Here is a 21,581-nt window from a genome sequence, read left to right as displayed (position 1 = left end):
CAAAGCATTTATCACCGTTAACTTGAATTGTCCAACCTGCTCCCATCCTCTTGATTTGACTTCCTGCATATCCCATTGAAGTTCAACACAAGGTCGAGGAACAGCAGCTCATCTTTCAGTTTAGACAGTTTACAACCTTATGGCCTTGACATTGAATTCATCTACCTTATGTCCCACATTTCTGCAGAGCAGACAATGGCAATAATTCTGCTGTAAACATTTACACTTCCTCTAAACCCATGTTTTGTTTCTTTATCCATCCCATAATCTTCTTTTGCATTAGCATCCCTTTCATCATTTAAATCACTCCTGTCCTCTACCCTATGAAAGACCTTTCTCTTTGTAGTTTCCTTGCCCCTCAGTTCAGCACTTGGGGAGAAACTTAAATCTCTAACTTATTCCAGTTCCGATGAAAGCTCAGCTTCTCGAAACTTTAACTGTTACTTACCACAGATACTCCTGACTTGTTGAATATTTTGAGCATTTTCTGCCTTTATTATTTGCCCCATTTCCAGCAGCTAACTGAATATTTCTTGGGTAATCCTCTCAGGAAGAGTTTATGCATTTAAGCTCCACAAAATCTAGCTGACACATACTAGGTGGTGGTGGTGGTGGTGGAGTGGAAGGTTGTGGGGGTTGGGTCCTATACTGTAGGAGGTGCCTTCCTTTGGAGGCAAGGTCTGTCAGCCTATTCCAGTAATTCAAGTGAGTGCCAAAGGTCTTACTAAATTTTCAAGGAAGCAACAGGTGTCCTGGTCCAAAGTTCCTCCATTGTTGCCCACACAGACATATTTGCCACTCATTGCTGTTTGAGAGATGTCAAAATGCAAGATCAGAAAATGCAAAATGTGCATTAGTAATGTTTGGGGAGAGTAAGTTTCATCCCCAGATGCATAGGATAGGCTTAACAGTCCTATTGTTACTTTTGTATACATCTGCAAAGACAGAAGGCATGAAATAATTGGTAAACGAATCAAACTTAGAGATGATAAAACCCTAATCTGAACAATGGTGTGTCTGCATATTAACAGTAATCAGGGCATAGGTAGCAAAAGCACCATTACACATATCATATGAAAGTTCCGGAGAAAAAAATACAATGCCAGAGGATTGGGGAATTGTGAATTTAATGCCTGTATTTAAAAGCAGATAGAACAAGTCTAAGGAACTATAGACCAATTAGCTAAATGTCAGTGGTAGGAAAAGATACTGGAACCTCTCAATGAAGTAACTGAAAAACATCTAGAAACCAAGAACATTTTAAGAACCATCCAGTAAAGATTTTAAAAGGGAAAATCATGCTTAACCTACATCATTGAATTATTTGAGAAGAGAGCGCAGGTAAGGGCTATGAAGTAGATGTAATATATCTGGATTTTCAAAAGTCCTTTGGTAAGATACCACCACAGTAGATTCATGACTAAGGTCAGAGCATATGCAGTTGGGGACAGGTAGCAAAACAGCAAACAAGTTAGTTACAAAACAGAAGCTCAAGATGGGAACTGGTGTTTCACAAGGGATGACTTTTTTTCATAATTTAGATTAACCGATTTAGTCTCAGAAAGCGTAAGCATATTCCAAAATCTTTTTAGGTGATACCAAACTGGAGGGTGTAGCTAACACAAAAGGAACAGAATACGAGAAGATGTTTACAAACTTGCAGAATAGATGTCTACTGGGCAAATTAATTTCATTATAGCAGTGAGGTGGCACATTTTGGTAGAAAGAATAAAGTAAGCAGATAGCTTAGATTCTAAGACCCGAATTATCTAGCTTTTCATGCCAGTGAGATCTTCCAGTCCTGCCAATGTGAACAGTGATTTAATTGGTTTGCCGGCCCCATCGTGGGTTTTCCAGTGATGGAGGAGGGCCTTGAAAATCCTGGCCCAAATGGAGTAGAGGGACAAAGGGTTCTGTGGTGCACAGTCACAAATTATAAAATGATTAATAAGGCCATAACAGAAAGCAAACCAAGCAATAGGGTCCATTTCTAAATGGATGGAATTACGAAGCAGATAGGTTGAATGGTAAATAAATGCAACAGGGAAATCATAGAATCATAATCCCTACAGTGCAGAAAGAGGCCATTCAGCCCATCGAGTCTGCACCGACTCTCCGAAAGAGAATCTTACCCAGAATCATCCCCTAAACCGCACGTATTTACCCCGCTAATCTCCTGGAAGCAAACCCGGGTCCCTGGCCCTGTGCTAACCACTGTGCCATCATGCCGCCCACGGAGAAACATTTTTACTCAGTGGTCAGAATGGATAGTTGCAGAAAATAGCATAAATGCATTTAAGGGGAAGTTAGATAAGCACATCAGCGAGAAGGGAATGGAAGGTTATGCTGACGGGATAACCGCACAAGATGGGTGGGAGGAGGCTTGTGAGAAGCATAAATATATACCAGCTGGGCAGAATGATCCGTCTCTGTGCTGTAGACTTGTCGCAATATGGATGTCACACAACAGCTGCAGCACTTCAAAGCAGAGAGAATGCAGTAGATAATTACCTATTTTAACAGGTTTGCTGTGTTTGGTTTGCTTTGATCCAACAATGACTTAAGATGCATTTGATCAATATAGTGAAAGTTTATCAAAAACTATAAAAATAATAGTCAAACTGAAAAATGAGCACAAATCCGACAGCTGCGTTTATTTTATATTCAAACATATACTCAAAACTTTGCTAAACGTCGAAAGTGTGAGAACCTTCCCTAAGTATTCCGGTAAATGCTAAACTCCCTTGAAGAGCGTCTAGACAAGGCACAGAAAACAGCAATCAAAATAATTGCAAACATACGTGTCTGAATCAGAGTGGTACTCATCCTTGTTGGGCTCATCTTCTATATCATCCAGTTCGAGATTATCCTCCGGGGCATCTGGTGCATTAAGATCATCTACGTAAGTCTTGAGCATTTTGTTGAGGTCAGGGAGTGAGCAGGTCCTGAGCATCTGCAGCAAGAAACAAAGTACATGGTGCGTTCCATCTCAGAACTGAACTTAGGGACCCCCGCATACGTCTGGAAGATGGAGGGAGGTGAAAGGAATTGAAATAGGTGTCTTTCCAATGAATTCTACTTTTTACATTAAGTGCCTGAAACTCGATAATTATATGTGGACATTCACTGCTCTCATGAACAAAAACAACTGAAATTGAGAAAGGTTTCTTGCCTTGTGAACTGCCCATTTCCTATTCATGCAGAACTCCAACTTGAGAGACAAAAAACTGAAATGAAAATCACTGACCAGCCAACCCATCAAATCTTTGGTATTTACTTGACTTTTTCCTTATTATTTCAAACCATTTCCAACTTGGTGTCATTTGCCAATGGAGGGTGCTTTCAATTACTAAGGGGCATAGGTTTAAGGTGCGAGGGGCAAGGTTTAAAGGAGATGTACGAGGCAGATTTTTTACACAGAGAGTAGTGGGTGCCTGAAACTTGTTGCCGGGGGAGGTAGTGGAAATGGATATGGTAGCGACTTTTAAGGGGCATCTTGACAGGTACATGAATAGGATGGGAATAGAGGGATATGGTCCCCGGAAGGGTAGGGGGTTTTAATTAAGTCAGGCAACATGGTCAGTGCAGGCTTGGAGGGCCGGATCCTGTGCTGTAATTTTCTTTGTTCTTTGTTTCTGGCCTCTTGGCTGCTCTGTCTCCCCACTCCTTGGCTAAACCATTGATATATTCTGCAAATAGAAATGCCGCCAGAATGTGCTAACTGAACAGATGAGCAAGCTGGGACAGATCCATTCAGCTACAATCCTACGCTTTCATCGGTTAGACAGTCTTCAATCCAGCGCATTGAATGAACCTAGCTCGCATTAAGTTGATCTTTCTTTGCACCCTAGCTATGACTGTAACGCTACATTCTACACACTCTCCTTTCCTTCTTTATGAACGGTATGTTCTGTCTGTATGGTGCGCAAGAAACAATACTTTTCACTGGATACGAATACATGTGACAATAATAAATCAAATCAAATCATACTTATTTCCCATTTCATACTTTCTCACCATTGTTTGTGTGGCACAGCATCTGAAGCTGTGCTAGAATGCAAAAATGTCAGATCCACAACAACTTCTTAGGCACAACTTTCCTCTCAAAAAATCCCAGCTCCCTATCACCAAGTTGTGCTTTTTTATAAAACGTGTATGCATGGGAAGAAACAGCGCTGGTAAGGCCAGCATTTATTTGGGCAATAAAAACAGAAAATCCTGGATAAACCCAGCCGCATCTGTGGAGAGAGAAACAGAGTTAACAGTTCAAGTCTTCTTGACACTTCTACAGAGCTGGACAGGAGTCATATACACACGGAACTCTTTCTCTCTCCACAGATGCTGCCAGACCTGAGTTTACCCAGCATTTTCTGTTGGTAATGTCACATTTTCAGCATCCGCAGTATTTCACTTGTATTTATTTGACCATCTCTGTAGACATCTGGCTCCCAACCCTTTTTGGGGTTCCTATAAATACGACTTGCCAGCCAATATTCCCTCTGCCTTTTATCAAAGGCCATTGTTATGTTTGCTACTTCCCGAGCCTCGGGCAGTGTCTAATGATTCCCTAAAGGTCATGACCATTGCCTCTGCATTGGGTAGTGAAGCGCAGTGTTTTCCATACCTTTGGATTGTTTGCATCAAACAATCCAGTCGACAGCCCAATCAACAAGGAATGTTTGACTTTGAAATTTGCTGGTGATAATGACCAGAACAATTGCCTGGATCCTGGCGATTCTTCCTGCGAGGATTCCCTCGACAACATAGCTGGTGTTCTGTCCTGTGAGTATGGCGTTTTCTGGAAAAAGGGTTCACTTTGAGGGGTTTCACTGGTGCAACCTTCTGTTTGATGGGAAAGGAAGGTTTTGAGTACAATATTTCATAAAAACATGCTTAACTAAAATCGAATCAATGATTCGGAAATGCAAATTGTGATTTTCTATCTATTTACAGCAAGGCCATACATCACAATTCTGGCCATTCATTTAACTTCACAATCCCAATCAAAAACTAGTCGTGAGAGAATGAGAAACTGAATGAAAATACCTCCATACAAGGTACCAGAGCTGTTTTGACAAAGAAGTGCACAAATAACAGAACAGAACCCAACAATAATAGAAGGCCAGTCAGGCTCTTATAGTCAGGTTAGAATTGAGCAAGCTTGAATTACAAAATAGAGCATGGGAGTTGAAGATTGAAGATCATTTAGAAACATAGAAACTAGAAGCAGGAATAGGCCATTCAGTCCTTTGAGCCTGTTCCACCATTCATTATGATCATGGCTGATCATGGTTGGGGCGGCACGGTAGCACAGTGGTTAGCACTGCTGCTTCACAGCTCCAGGGACCTGGGTTCGATTCCGCGCTTGGGTCATTGTCTGTGTGGAGTTTGCACATTCTCCTCGTGTCTGCGTGGGTTTTCTCCGGGTGCTCCGGTTTCCTCCCACAGTCCAAAGATGTGCGGGTTAGGTTGATTGGCCATGCTAAAATTGCCCTTAGTGTCCTGAGATGCGTAAGTTAGAGGGATTAGTGGGTAAATATGTAGGGATATGGGAGTAGGGCCTGGGTGGGATTGTGGTCGGTGCAGACTCGATGGGCTGAATGGCCTCTTTCTGTGCTGTAGTGTTTCTATGATTCTATGATCATCAAATTCAATATCCTGATCCCCCCTTCCTCCCATATCCCTTGATCCCTTTAGCTGCAACAGCTATATCCAATTTCCTCTTGAAATCAGACAATGTTTTGGCCTCAACTACTTTCTGTGGTAGTGAATTTCACACATTCACCACCCTGGGAGATGATATTTCCCCTCATCTCAACCTAAAGTTTATTTTATAGTCACAAGTAAGCTTACATTCACACTGCAATGAAGTTACTGTGAAAATCCCCTAATCACCACACTCTGGCGCCTATTCGGGTACACAGAGGGAGAATTTAGCACGGCCAATGCATCTTAACCAGCACGTCTCTGGACTGTGGGAGGAAACCGGAGCACCCGGAGGAAACCCACGCAGACACGGAGAGAACGTGCAGACTCCGCACAGACAGTGACCCAAGCCGGGAATCAAACCCAGGTCCCTGGCTCTGTGAGGCAGCAGTGCGAACCACTGCCACCGCCATATGACCTATGACCCCTAGTTCTGGACTCCCCCACCGTCGGGAACATTCTTTCTGAATCTACCCTGTCTAATCCTATTAGAATTTTATAAGTTTCTATGAGATCCCCTCTCACTCTTCTAAACTCCAGGGAATATAATCCTAACTGACTTAGTCTCTCCTCATATGACAGAGCTGCCATTTGCATTTGGTAACATCCTCATTCAAAACGGAAGTTTCTTCATCCTTAGGAGAGAAAGAAAATCGGTCGAGTTTAAAACAAAACATGTTTGGAACTGACCAGCATCTACTTTGCTCTCTTCCAGTCCAGCGTATCCTTCTGCCTTGATCATGTCCTCTTCTGCCTTCTCTGGTTGAGCGACAGCCCCATCTAGTGATCTGGGTGTGCACAACAAGACAAGATTCAGCATGGGGAACGGCAGAGCACACTTATGCATGCAATACAAACCTCCGAAATCAGGTCCTCACATGCAAAATAATTATTGACTTGCGATTAAGGCTCCATCCCCAACTTACTAATTTCTTTTTGAAAAAAACGTGGCAGCAAATTTTGTCGACACCGTCACGGGTTACAGAAACGAGAATTTCCTCACAAAGATAAAAGCAAATGGCTGCAGATGCTGGAATCTGAAACAAAAGAGAAAATGCTGGAAAATCTCAGCAGGTTTGGCAGCATCGGTAAGGAGCGAAAAGAGCTGACGTTTCGAGTCCAGACGACCCTTTGTCAAAGCTTTGCACAAAGGATCATCTGGACTCGAAACGTCAGCTCTTTTCTCTCCTTACCGATGCTGCCAGACCTGCTGAGATTTTCCAGCATTTTCTCTTGTGGTTTCCTCACGAAGCATCCTTTCTTCAGTTTCAGACATGTACAAACAACAATGTACGATGACAGCACTGATAACAGTACCTGCATTATTTCAATTGTCAATTCAGCTCAGGTAATTGTACCTCCACACGGTGAATGTATTTCCAGCATGTGGTCAAATTCAAACCAAATAAAACCTGGATAGACTGGGACTTTTTCCTCTGGAGCGTAGGAGGCTGAGGGGTGACCTTATAGAGGTATATAAAATAATGAGGGGCATAGATCAGCTCGATAGTCAATATCTTTTCCCAAAGGTAGGGGAGTCTAAAACTAGAGGGCATAGGTTTAAGGTGAGAGGGGAGAGATACAAAAGGGTCCAGAGGGGCAATTTTTTCACACGGGGTGGAGAGTGTCTGGAACAAGCTGCCAGAGGTAGTAGTAGAGGCAGGTACAATTTTGTCTTTTAAAAAGCATTTAGACAGTTACATGGGTACGATGGCTGTAGAGGGATATGGGCCAAATGCGGGCAATTGGGATTAGCTTAGTGGTTTAAGAAAAAGGGCGGCATGGACATGTTGGGCCGAAGGGCCTGTTTCCATGCTGTAAACCTCTGTGACTCTATTTTGTATTTTTAATTGTAAAGTTTAACTCAGCTGTTGAAATAAGATTTCAGAACAGTGAAATCTGTTAATAGGAAGGATCCCTTCCTTGATAGGTAAGGAATCCGTGGGTAATCCGGAGTACCCAAGCTTTGTTCCGTCCTAACACAGTTTAAAGTACCTAATTGGCTGCAAAGTGCCTCGGGGGCATCCCGAGATTGTGAAAGGTGCTATATAAAAACAAGATTTTGTGTTTTTAACAGTAGTATCCTGAACATGAAAATGAAAACAACAGTGCAATCAGAAAAGGGGCATTGAGCATTAAGCCTCCAGAAACCCAACTGCACACAACACCTGAGGAAAAGCCATCTATTTCCATTCACCTTTCTGCGTTCCTCTCTTCTTCCCAGGCACCAACAGTAATTGGGGCCACGGGGACTTGATCTCTACTCATCCGCTCTCCTTCTTCTAGTGCCTCAGTTTCCAAGTCCTCTATTTCTGCAGGAAGTACGGAAACATTGTGAGGTAATTAATCACTCAAGTTTCAACAGTTTCATTAACTGCTATTTAGGAATGGGGAATGCTCTTAATTTTAGCACCACCAACTCCTCAAAAAAAAAGGAATTTTGAGGTTGTGATATTCAAGCATCAAATGCAGACACATAAGCCTTTAGGGCTCCCGAATAGGTTTGGAATTTGCTCAACTTTGTCAATACATTAAATATATTTAGGTAATGCATGCCAAACATTCTGCAAAAAGGAGAGACACTGTGAATTGCCTTAGTCTCATCGACAAACAAGCAACTGGACAGCATCACAACAGTCCTAAGCTTAAGCGACCAACTAATTCGCAATTTTTTCGATTTGACGAAACCTAAGTGAGACTACAGTTACCACATACCCGCCATCCGACTCCATCCAACCCCTATCAGTACATCCTTACATTCTTTATGCTATCTGGCTTATTCTTAAATGCATCTGTACTGGTCATCTCAACAACACGTGATAGTGTTTTCATGTAACATCTAACAAAAGAGAGCATCAACAAAATAAGCTACCTTCCAACTTGCCATCAAACACCGTCAGGTTTGACACAGGAGTAGATTTTTCACTTGACTGAACAGTCTCCACCGTCAAGCGATCTGCTGTTTTAATTTCTGACACGGCAGCCTGGTCAGCAGCAGTTACAGAACTTGGAATAGCTTCATCAAGTGATCTTTGACAAATGGTGTCGTTGGAAGCATCGATGACCACTGTGAGCGTCTGGTCATTTTCGGCTGTTGGGTCTTCCGCTGGGTAGAAACAGAACGAGCGAAAAGCAAAGTGAACGTCTAGGATTCCCATCCTGACACGCATGGTCAGCAGAATTGTTTTAAGTTGGCACAGATCTCATGAGTTTATGCATCAAGATTCATGATTCCAGACAATTTCACATAAAATGTACTTTTTTAGATGATGTACTAACTTTTCAGTTACTTACTATCATTTTGAATAGATGTTGCATCCAACATCATTCCTGTCTGAAGTTGTAGATCTGCTTCACCTAAAGCTTTTAAAACGGTATCAGAAGGTACTTTCTCCCATACTTTGCGAGGTTCGTCTTTAAGGAACAGTTTGATAACTTCTCCTGAGGTCTGAACTGTGTTTTTTAAATAAATAATACACAGGTAATGAGCAGGTTAGATCCTTGTTTAATCAAGTTGGCGAATCTTCACAAAATCAGTGTAGTCTAGAAACATGTCATTTATCCTCCACACAAGCTTCCTCCCATCGCTACTTTATCTAACCCCATAGCAGAACCTTCTATTCCTCTGTTCTTCATGTATTTACCTAACCTTCCCTTAAATGTACCCATGTCACTTACCTCAACTATTCTCTAGTATCCTAAATTCAAACATACTCTGCATAAGGATGTTATTCCTGAATATCCTATTGATTAGAACTGACATGGAGATGATGTTTCCACAAGGAAAGAAGTCCAAAAAATTGAGGGACATAAATGAAAGGCAGTCGCAATTAGATACAAATAGAAGATGAGCACAAAAATGCATAAGCATATGAAAGTCATTTTTGGGTCTCCTTTACTTGTGGAAACATCATAGAACATAGAAAGCCACAGCACAAACAGGCCCTTCGGCCCACAAGTTGCGCCGATCACATCCCCACCTCTAGGCCTATCTATAGCCCTCAATCCCATTAAATCCCATGTACTCATCCAGAAGTCTCTTAAAAGACCCCAACGAGTTTGCCTCCACCACCACCGACATCAGCCGATTCCACTCACCCACCACCCTCTGAGTGAAAAACTTACCCCTGACATCTCCTCTGTACCTACCCCCCAGCACCTTAAACCTGTGTCCTCTCGTAGCAACCATTTCAGCCCTTGGAAATAGCCTCAGAGTCTACCCTATCCAGACCTCTCAACATCTTGTAAACCTCTATCAGGTCACCTCTCATCCTTCGTCTCTCCAGGGAGAAGAGACCAAGCTCCCTCAACCTATCCTCATAAGGCATGCCCCCCAACCCAGGCAACATCCTTGTAAATCTCCTCTGCACCCTTTCAATGGCTTCAACATCTTTCCTGTAATGAGGTGACCAGAACTGCGCGCAGTACTCCAAGTGGGGTCTAACCAGGGTCCTATAAAGCTGCAGCATTATCTCCCGACTCCTAAACTCAATCCCTCGATTAATGAAGGCTAGTACGCCGTACGCCTTCTTGACCGCATCCTCCACCTGCGAGGCCGATTTAAGAGTCCTATGGACCCGGACCCCAAGGTCCTTCTGATCCTCTACACTGCTAAGAATGGTACCCTTCATATTATACTGCTGCTTCATCCCATTGGATCTGCCAAAATGGATCACTACACACTTATCCGGGTTGAAGTCCATCTGCCACTTCTCCGCCCAGTCTTGCATTCTATCTATGTCTCGCTGCAACTTCTGACATCCCTCCAAACTATCCACAACACCACCTACCTTATATAACTACTAAACCAGTTTGACATTGCCAATCAACCAACCCATCCCTCCACTTCCTCATCCAGGTCATTTATGAAAATGACAAACAGCAAGGGTCCCAGAACAGATCCCTGGGGCACTCCACTGGTCACTGACCTCCATGCAGAGAAAGACCCCTCCACAGCCACTCTCTGCCTTCTGCAGGCAAGCCAGTTCTGGATCCACAAGGCAACAGCCCCTTGGATCCCATGCCCTCTCACTTTCTCAAGAAGTCTTGCATGGGGGACCTTATCGAACGCCTTGCTGAAGTCCATATAGACCACATCCACCGCTCTTCCTTCGTCAATGTGTTTGGTCACATTTTCAAAGAACTCAACCAGGCTCGTAAGGCACGACCTGCCCTTGACAAAGCCGTGCTGACTACTTTTGATCATACTAAACTTCTCTAGATGATCATAAATCCTGTCTCTCAGGATCCTCTCCATCAACTTACCAACCACTGAGGTTAGACTCACCGGTCGGTAATTTCCCGGGCTGTCCCTGTTCCCTTTCTTGAATATAGGGACCACATCTGCAATCCTCCAATCCTCCGGAACCTCTCCCGTCTCCATCGACGATGCAAAGATCATCGCCAAAGGCTCCGCAATCTCCTCCCTCGCCTCCCACAGTAACCTGGGGTACATCCCATCCGGTCCCGGTGACTTACCAACCTTGATGCCATTCAATAGTTCCAACACATCCTCTTTCTTTATGTCCACATGCTCGATCCTTTCTGTCCACCGCAAACCAGCAGTACAACCACCCAGATCCCTTTCCACCGTGAATACCGAGGTAAAGTATTCATTAAGCAGCTCCGCCATTTCTAACGGTTCCGCACAAACTTTTCCCCCTTCACCTTTTAAGGGTCCTATGCCTTCACATCTCATCCTTTTACTCGACATATTTGTAGAAAGCCTTGGGATTCTCCTTAATCTTACCCGCCAAGGCCTTCTCATGACCCCTTCTCGCTCTCCTAATTTCTTTCTTAAGCTCCTTCCTACATCCCGTATACTCCTCTAAATCCTTAACACCTCCTAGCTCTCTGAACCTTCTGTACGCCTCTCTTTTCTTATTCACCAGGTTCATCACAACCTTCGTGCACCACGGTTCCCGTACCCTACCAACACCCCCCTGTCTCATCGGAACGTTGTCATGCAGAGCTCCAGACAAACATTCCTTGAAAATCCTCCACTTTCCTTCGGTACTTTTCCCCAAGAATGCCTCCTTCCAATTTACCCGTCTAATTTCCTCCCTGATGACACTGTATTTCCCTTTACTCCAGAGAAACACTTTCCTAGCCTGCCTGATCCTATCTCTTTCCAATGCTATCGTGAAGGAGATAGAATTATGATCGCTATCCCCAAGATGCTCACCCACCGAGAGATCCTCCACCTGTCCAGGTTCATTAGCCAGCACCAGATCAAGTACAGCCTCTCCTCTAGTAGGCTTATCCACATACTGTGTCAGGAAACTCTCCTGGACACACCTAACAAATTCCTCTCCATCCAAACCCCTAGCCCTAGGGATATTCCAATCTATGTTTGGGAAATTAAAATCTCCCATCACGACAACTCTGTTATTCCTACATCTCTCCAGGATCTGTTGCCCCATCTGCTCCTCAACATCTCTGTTACTATTGGGCAGCCTATAGAAAACACCCAGCAAAGTTACCGACCCCTTCCTGTTCCTAACCTCCACCCACAGAGACTCCGTAGTCAATCCCTCCACGGCGTCCACCTTCTCTACAGCCGTGACACTATCCCTGATCAACAGTGCCACTCCCCCCCCTCTCTTGCCTCCCTCCCTGTCCTTCCTGAAACATCTAAAACCCGGCACCTGAAGCACCCAGTCCTGTCCCTGAGACATCCAAGTCTCCGTAATGGCCACTCCACATCAATTCTAGGAGCAGGAGTAGGCCGTCTGGCCCCTCGAGCCTGTTCCGCCATTCAATAAGATCATGGCTGATCTTTTCGTGGACTCAGCTCCACATACCTGCCCGCTCACCAGAACCCTTAATTCCCTTACTATTCAAAAATCTATCTTTGCCTTAAAAACATTCTGTGGAGATAAAAACATTCAACAAGGCAGCCTCAACTGCTTCATCAGACAAGGAATTCCATAGATTCACAACCCTTTGGGTGAAGAAGTTCCTCTTCAACTCAGTCCTAAATCTGCAACCCCTTATTTTGAGGCTATGCCCCCTAGTTTTGGTTTCACCTGCCAGTGGAAACAACCTTCCTGCTTCTAACTTATCTATTCCCTTCATAATCTTATATGTTTCTCTAAGATCTCCCCTCATTCTTCTGAATTCCAATAAGTAAAGCTCCAGTCTACTCAGTCTCTCCTCATAAACAAACCCTCTCAACTACTGAATCAACCCAGAGACCAAAGCTCCAGGTGAGGCCTCGCCAGCACCTTATACAGTTGCAACATAACCTCCCTGTTATTAAACTCCATCCCTCTAGCAATGAAGGACAAAATTCCATTTACCCTATTAACTACCTGCTGCAACTGCAAACCAATTTTTTGAAATTCATGCACAAGGACATCCAGGTCCCTCTGCACAGCAGCATGTTGCAATTTTTTACCATTTAAATAATAGTCCATTTCGCTGTTATTCTTACCAAAATGGATAACCTCACACTTACCAACATTGTACTCCATCTGCCAGACCCTTGCCCACTCATTTAGACTATCTATATCCCTTTGCAGACTTTGTGTCCTCCGCACACTTTCTCTACCGCTCATCTTAGTGTCATCTGCGAACTTCGACACACTACACTTGGTCCCCAACTCCAAATCATCTATGTAAATTGTAAACAATTGCGGTCCCAACACTGATCCCTGAGGCACACCACTAGTCACTGATCGCCAACCAGAAAAACACCCATTTACCCCCACTTTTTGCTTTCTGTTAGTTAACCAATCGTCTATCCATGCTAATACATTATCCGTAACACCGTGCACTTTTATCTTATGCAGCACTCTTTGGTGTGGCACCTTGTCGAATCCACATCCACAGGTTCCTCATTCTTCAACATGCTCGTAATGTCCTCAAAGAATTCCAGTAAATTAGTTAAACATGACCTGCCTTTCATGAACTCATGCTATGTCTTCCCAATGGGACAATTTCTATCCAGATGTCTCGCTATTTCTTCCTTGATGATAGATTCAAGCATTTTCCCTACTACAGAAGTTAAGCTAACCGGCCTATCGTTACCCGCCTTTTGTCTACGTCCTTTTTAAAACAGTGGCGTCACATTTGCTGTTTTCCAATCTGCAAGAACCACCTTAGAGTCCGGCGAATTTTGGCAAAATACCACTAGTGCATTTGCAATTTCCCTGCATTAGTACCCTGGGATGCATTCCATCAGGGCCAGGAGACTTGTCTACCTTTAATCCCATTAGCTTGCCCAACACTACCTCTTTCGTGATAATGATAGTTTCTAGGTCCTCACTTGCCATAGCCTTCCTGTCATTAATTTTTGGCATGTTAAGTGTGTCTTGCACTGTGAAGACCGACACAAAATACCTGTTCAATGCCTCGGCTATTTCCTCATTTCCCGTTATTAAACCCCCCTTCTCATCCTCTAAAGGACCAACTAGTCAGTGTTCAGTGAGCTCCATCACCCATCCATTTTGACTATACCAAGCCTTCAAGGGAAGAACAATGACTTCCAGCTCCCATACTGAGTCAGGTTATCACTGATGTAGCTTTAACTGGGCATTGCTCTATTTGGTGTGCACTGTGCGCCTTCCTCTGCATTTAAAAAAATAAATAAAATTAAGGATAAAATTAAGTCCCTCTTTACAATGGCATAACCACTGTGAAGGCATCTTTATTCTCACCCTTTATCCCTGAGCAGGTTTCTTCAAGTGTGAGCTGTGCGAGAGGAATTACAGGGGGAGGCTCTGCTTCCCACTTCTTCCTTTCCCCTGCAAAGTGAGGTCCACCCTCAGGCTGCTCTTCAGGTTGTGGGTGATTGTTTTGAGATGTTTCAGCACTTTCCAGGTGTGACACTGCATCTGAATCGTGGTTTTCCTGAGATTTAAAATGTTGATTTAACCTGCGCAAAATGTCTTGTTTCTCCTTCTGGAAGACAAAAGACGAAATAGGTACAAAAACCTAACTACATTCAATCTGAAGTCACAGCTTAGCCCATGTTCAAAAATAGAGGAGGGATGGCAAACATTAAAGAGTTTTTAAAAAAAAACAATGAGGGCAAAATTCAACTTTGACGTTAACAATAGGGCAATAAGATCATAGAATCATACAGCTCAGAAGAGGCCCTTCGGTCCATCAAGTCTGTTCCGACGCATTGGAAATGCCTGAACTCCCACCTAATCCAATCTACCAGCACTTGGCCCATAGACTTGAATGTTATGATGTGCCAAGTGTTCATCCTGGTACTTTTTAAAGAATGTGAGGCAACCTGCCTCTACCACCCTCCCAGGCAGTGCATTCCAGACCGTCACCACCTGCTGGGTAAGAAAGTTTTTCTTCACATCCCCCCTAAAGTTCCTGCCTCTCACTTTGACCCAATGTTCCCTCGTGACTGACCCTTCAACTAAGGGGAACAGCTGCTCCTTTACCCACTCCGTCCATGCCTCTCAATCTTGTACACCTTGATCAGGCCACCCACCAGACTTCTCTGCTCCAATGTTGGCCAATAATATTTTACATTACAATGTGAGATCTGGAGTTTTTTTTAAAATGAAGGCTGTTTATGGGGATAGTGCGCTGAGAACATGCTGGACATGCAGTGGTTTTTCAGAGATGTTGGATTCATGTGACTATGGGCCAAGTGCTGGCAGATTGGACTAGGTTGTGTCTGATGTTTTAAGTGCAATGTGACAATACCATATTGAATAGCACAATCAGTAGAATCGTGCTCACTCTAGCTGGGGTTGGCAGCAGTTTTGTGGGTGCTGAAATCTCCCGAGTGAATGAGCCACCACCAAAGATTGCGGATACCCCAGCGTGACTCTCACACGCTTATACATTCTCCATATTCAACACTGGTTTCAGACAATCCAACCCTGATTAAGCTGATAGCTAGGCAAAGTCAGGTAGACGCTCCAGATCCAGATACTTAAACAAAGCCATTGTCTTTCCTGTGAGATTGACATTGGGTTTTACAGCTTCAGTTGGATCTGCTTACTCAGCAACAGGAGAAGGAACTTTTCATATTCTATACAGTGTGTGTCTGGAATATCTGCAGTATCATGACGAGGCAGCCTTGCGTTGTGTATGTTGCCAAAGTGATGAATACTGGCTCAAAAAATGTGAGTTCTGCTTTTCAGTTTACAAAATTAATTGGGTTCAACGGACTAAAGCATTAAATGTGTCTATGACCCTAGCAGTTTAATCTTCAATTTGGATAAGCCCTCTTGCACTGAAAATGCAATCACACAAAATGCACTAAATGCATGAAATGGCGAAAGTATCCTATAATTTTGCCAAATAATAATTGATCATGGGGCATCTGATAGGAATCGTAGTTCAGCACACTTAATTTCTTTCTCTCCACTCTGTAGCCTACCCACATCTGATCATTCATAGCACAAAAAAAACAGCCTAGTTCCGAGCCTGAAGCAGATGCAACTTTTGTGGCTCTACAATGTAGGAGTGCATGTTACCGTAGCACAAATTATTTAGCTGACCTAGCAATATAAAGAAGGCATTATGGTTCACACAAATGTTTAACACCGATTTCACATGATTCAACCCTGATTAAGCTGATAGCTAGGTGAAGTCATGTAGAAACTCCAGGCCCTGATATTTGAATGGGAGATACCATGAGTTTGCTATGTTTCTTAATTCAATTTAGTTTGTACAAAGGATGAGCTAAGCAAATTAATTTAGAACATGATTAAAAGCACGTAAAGCATACTCTTTAGCCTGTTAATTCTGTGCCACTTGTGTGAGAGCAGCCAAAGCTACCGTGGTCATACCCCTAAGCTCTGCGTCACCCTTTCATAGAATCAATGAAAGTAGGCCATTTGGCCCGCTGTGCCTGTGCATTAGCTCTTTGAGCGAATCAGATTCCCCTATTCTTTCACAATACTGTATCAAATATTTATATAGCTTCCATTTTAGAAAAGGAGGCACCACGATGTTCTCTGAACGTGGACAATCACAAGTATTTGCTCCAGGATTACAATGACTGGTGGAACAGCTAATCAGTCTTTAATCAAAAGTTAGATTCTCTGTAAGTTAGAATTTACACATCAGTCGAATTCTCACCTGAACAATGGAAACACCGGGCTTCCTCATTTCCTCAGACATTTCCTTGGCCATTTGTGTCTCCCCTTCCTGATATCAGAAAAAGAATAAGCATTATTATTCTTGTGATCTTGTGTGTTTTACTTCATCTTGGAATTTGGGCGTCACTGGCAAGGCCAGAATTTAGTGCCCATCTCGAGTTGTCCTTATACAGCCCAATGGTTTGCTAGGCCACTTCAGAAGGGTCAACCAGGGTGCTGTAGGGTACCGGAGTCACATGTAGTCCAAACCAGGTAAGGACAACAAGTTTCCTTTCTGAAAGGAAATTAGTGGACTTGTTATGTTTCGTATTAAATTTCAGAATGCAGTCATCCCAACAAGATCTGACACAGTGGTTCAGAAAGCAGAGCTGGCCTGCCAGTAACTGAAAAGAGAGAAGATAGTTTTGGGGTGAGACCCTAAACCAGAACCGTACTTCTTCCCAGCTCTACAGCCAAAGCATGATCGGCCTTTTCCGCTTTCAGGAGTTGACATGTTTTGTTATAGGATTTATATATTCATAGAATCATACAATCCCTACAGTGCCAAAGGAAGCCAGTTGGCCCATCAAGCCTGCACCGACATCAATCCCGCACCGACATCAATCCCACCCAGACCCTATGCCCGTAACCCCATATATTTACCCCGCTGATCCCCCTGACACTAAGGGGCAATTTAGCATGGCCAATCAACCTAACCAAACATGCACATCTATTCTATGTTTTTATATCTAAGAATTAGTCAGCATTTCCACTCCAAAATTTTTATCCTGATCAGAACATATGGGCATTAGGTAAAATGAGAGTCAAGCTCAGCTGGAGTTACTCACAGGTTAAAAAGCCGATGGACTCTCACCACTCATTGGAGTGCTGCTTAGGAACAGGAGTAGCTCACTTAGCCGATCAAGCCTGGTCCAACATTCACTGAGATCAGAAAGAGGAGTAGGCCATTCGGCCCACTAAGCCTGTTCCAACCCAACTCTATATACCTACCTGCATTTGTCTCATAATAGATTTAAAATTAATAACTTGACCCAACATTAACTGTCATTTGCAGAAGAGTTTGGAGTTTCTACCACCCTTGATGTGTCGTGGCAATTTATAACCTGACTCCTGAAAGATCTGGCTCTAATTTTTAGGATATGCGGCCGAGTTCTAGATTCCCACCAGCGGAAATAGCATAGATAGAAACTGTCAGTTACAGAGAAACACTGAAAATAGGAGCAGGTGGTGGTCATTTGCCCCTTTGAGCCTGCTCCGCCATTCAACATGATCATGGCTGATCCTCTAATCAATGCTATACTCCCACACTCTCCCTATACCCCATGACGCCTTGAGAGCTGATAAATCTATTTCCTTCTTCAATATATTCAGTGACTTGGCCTCCACAGCCTTCTATATTGTGAGAATTCCACAGGTTCACCATCTGATTGAAGAAATTTCTGAGTCCTAATTGGCCTACCCTGTATCCTGAGACCATGACCCCTTGTTCTAGAATTCTAGGCCCCCCACCAGCCAGAGGGGAACAATACCTCAGCATCCAGTCTGTCCAACCCTGTCAGGATTTTATACATGTCAATTAGGTCCCCTCTCATTCTTCTAAACACCAGTGAATACAGGCCTGAGTGATCCAATCTCTCCTCATATGACATTCCTGCCAACCCATGAATCAGTCTGGTGAACCTTCACTGGACTCCCTCTGTGGCAAGTTTATTCATTCATGGGTAAGGGGACCAAAACTGCACAGTACTCCAAATGTGGTCCCACCAAGCCGTGTAAGGTTGCAGTAAGAAATCCTTGCTCCTGTACTCATGTCCACTAACCTTAATGCCTTGAAAATTAATCAAATCACCCTTTAATCTTCCACAACTGCTTGGATGAGCCACATGTGAAGCATACTCTCTTCCCCAAGCAAGAAGCCAAATACGTTCACGAAGTAGAAAAATTTGCCATGTGAAACAAACATCTTTGGCACAATGTGCAGTAGTGGTTTTCCACAATTCTCCCACACGTGCAGGTCCACCTTTGAAAAGTGTAGCCAAACTCTTCTGAAAGGACGTTAAAAAAAAATTAAGACGCACTTACAATGCCTACGTCTTTTAGTGCAGCGGTCATCGAAATAGCAGGTGTGCTAGACTTGGCTGGTGACTGAGGTTTGGAAGACATAGCTGATCCTTGTCGTCCTGGGGGAGAGGATGAAGATGCAGCTGATGCCACAGGAGTAGCTGCAAACATCTGCTTAAAACCTTTTGCTGCAAGCTGAGCAAAATTTGACAGTGGATATCTTATTTTCACATAGAATTATACAATATAGGCGGCCTCTTTGAATGAGCTGCCCAACTAGTACGAGTTTCTTATTTACTGCCCATTTTCCTGCAATGTTTCCCCTTCAAGTATATATTCGATTCCTTTTGAAAGTTGCTGTTAATTCTGTTTCCACCAGTCTTGCAGGCAGTGCATGCCAGGTCCGATAACAATAACTTGAAAAAGACTCAAACTGCCTACAGACAACATGAGATAATTTGGATTGTAATTAAATATGCAAACCAAATAATTATACCAAACAATTACATTTTCTTCTTTACCCACTGGAACATAGAACTTCAGAGCAAGAGTAGGCCATTTGGCCCTTTGAGCTTGTTGGCCATAGGATAAGATTATGGCTGATCTGCTTGTGATTTCAACTCCACTTTCCTATATGCCCCGAGAACCCTTGACTGCCTTGTCTATCAAAATCTACCCAACTCGACCTTTAAAAAATTCAACAACAGCACCTTTCTGGGGAAGATAATTGCACATATCAATGACCCTCGTAGGAAACATTTCTCCTCATCTCAGTCTTAGAAGGGTCTTATTCTTAAACTGTGTCCCCTTGTTATGAACATATGAATTAAGAGTAGGCCACAAGGCCCCTCAAGCTTGTTACATCATTCAATAAGATCATGGCTGATCAGGTTGTAACCTAAACTCTACATTCCCACCTAACCCCCAATAACCTTTCACCCTCTTGTTTACATTCTCACCCAACCCCCAATAACCTTTCATCCCCTTGTTTATCAAGGATCTACCTCTGCCTTAGTGATATTCAATGATTGTTGCTACTGCTTTTTGAGGAAGAGTATTCCAGAAACTCACGACCCTCAGAAAAAAAAATCTCCTCATTGCTGTCTTCAATGAGACCTGATTTTTAAACAGTGACCCCGAGCTCTAGATTGAAGAAATATCCTTTCCACATCAACCCTATCAAGGCCCCTCTGCATCTCGTGTTTCAATCAAGCTACCTCCGACTCTTCGAAACTCCAGCAAATAAGCCCAGCCTGTCTATCCTTTCCTCAAGACAATTTGCCCATTCCATGTATTAGTCGAGTAAACTCCACTGCTTCCAATGCATTTACATCTTCCCTTAAGTAAGGAGATCAAAACCACCTCCCACCCAGCCATATCCCCGTAACCCTATGCATTTACTATGGCTACTCCACCTAACCAATACATCTGTGGACACGTAGGGTCAATTTAACATGGCCAATCCACCTAACCTGTACATCTTTGGACTGTGGGAGGAAACCGGAGCACCCGGAAGAAACCCACGCAGACACGGGGAGAATGTGCAAACTCCACACAGACAGATAGCCAAGGCCGGAATCGAACCCAGGTCCTTGGCGCTGTAAGGCAGCACTGCTAACCACTGTGCCACCCCAGGATCCCTCAGTCCCATCATGAACTTTATACGTTTGAATGAGATCACACCCCATCCTTTTAAATTCCAATGGGTACCGGCCCAAACTGTTCAACCTTTCTTACATTAAGTTATTACTTCCTCTGTTGATAAACCTTTGGCACAGTATCTTTTAAGTTTAAAGGTGCATTCAATACTTAATACATGATATGGCTGGCTTAGCCACAACAAATTAAAAGTCCCTTGCCTGTCACTATAATCTGTCCCACATGCGTATAATATCCATCTTTAGTAATATCCACCTGATGATTAAAATAGGTGCATGTATTCTAGTTATTTCCACATGCATGCCGTTGGTTTCAACAATTGGCAACACCGGGATATACCTTTCAAGAGCCTCATGTTTAACCATGGTCTTCGACTGCCTAGCTGATACCATGCTGTGAACAAGCCAAAACGTTCTCCCACTTATTAGCAAAACTGAAATTACCCTCTTCAACTTGCACAAGATTCCTGTCCTTGCCTTCAAATCTCTGCATAGTCTTGCCCCCTCGGGGATGGATGATTCACATGAATACATTTTCTGGTCCATCAACACTGACCTACTTGTGAATGTGCCCCTGTCCCAGTAAATCCCCACAAAACCCAATCCTCTTTCTCAGTCCCCAAGGCTTGGTATTTGCTCGCTGTCGGCCAACTGCGTTAGTTGAATTTTAATGTATGTAGGTGGTGAACTTGTATAGCGCCTTAAACTGAATTGTGTCCCCCAAGGTGTTTCACAGGAGCATTAAAGGGTGACACCAAGTCACATAAGGAGACACTCCACAAGATTACATAAAACTTGGTCAAAGGTATGTTTTCAAGGAGAGACTAAAAAGGACAAAAAGAGGGTAGAAAGACGGAGGTACAAGGAGGGAATTCCAGCACTTGGGAGTATCGACAACCCAAAAGATGTGGCCACAAATAGTGTACCTGCAATTGAAAGGAGATGCATGGGAGGCCAGAATTAAAGGAGCACAGAGATCCTGAAGGGTCGTGGGGCTGGAGGAGATTACAGAGATATGGAGGGATTTGAAAACAATGCTGAGAATTTTAAATCAACATTGGTCAGTGAACACAGGGGA

General features: G+C 43.5%; 1 protein-coding gene across 4 annotated transcripts in view; it reads right to left on the bottom strand.

The window, feature by feature from the left end:
• The window catches only part of nek1 (NIMA-related kinase 1), a 159,887-nt gene that overhangs the window by 31,362 nt on the left and 106,944 nt on the right, over window positions 1-21,581 (bottom strand). For all 4 annotated transcript variants that reach the window (XM_078215147.1, XM_078215149.1, XM_078215148.1 and 1 more), the window contains 9 exons: window positions 18,867-19,040; window positions 16,765-16,833; window positions 14,367-14,610; window positions 9,001-9,159; window positions 8,579-8,812; window positions 7,904-8,018; window positions 6,397-6,494; window positions 4,625-4,842; window positions 2,802-2,953 (listed from right to left, as the gene is read on the bottom strand). In XM_078215147.1, coding sequence (XP_078071273.1) covers window positions 2,802-2,953; window positions 4,625-4,842; window positions 6,397-6,494; window positions 7,904-8,018; window positions 8,579-8,812; window positions 9,001-9,159; window positions 14,367-14,610; window positions 16,765-16,833; window positions 18,867-19,040 — 1,463 coding nt within the window. The remainder of the gene's footprint in view (window positions 1-2,801; window positions 2,954-4,624; window positions 4,843-6,396; window positions 6,495-7,903; window positions 8,019-8,578; window positions 8,813-9,000; window positions 9,160-14,366; window positions 14,611-16,764; window positions 16,834-18,866; window positions 19,041-21,581) is intronic.

This window comes from Mustelus asterias, chromosome 6 (genome assembly GCF_964213995.1).
Source record: "Mustelus asterias chromosome 6, sMusAst1.hap1.1, whole genome shotgun sequence".
NCBI classification, from domain to species: domain Eukaryota; kingdom Metazoa; phylum Chordata; class Chondrichthyes; order Carcharhiniformes; family Triakidae; genus Mustelus; species Mustelus asterias.
Note: the sequence above shows the minus strand (reverse complement) of the source record. Positions and strands in the feature narration are given on the sequence as shown.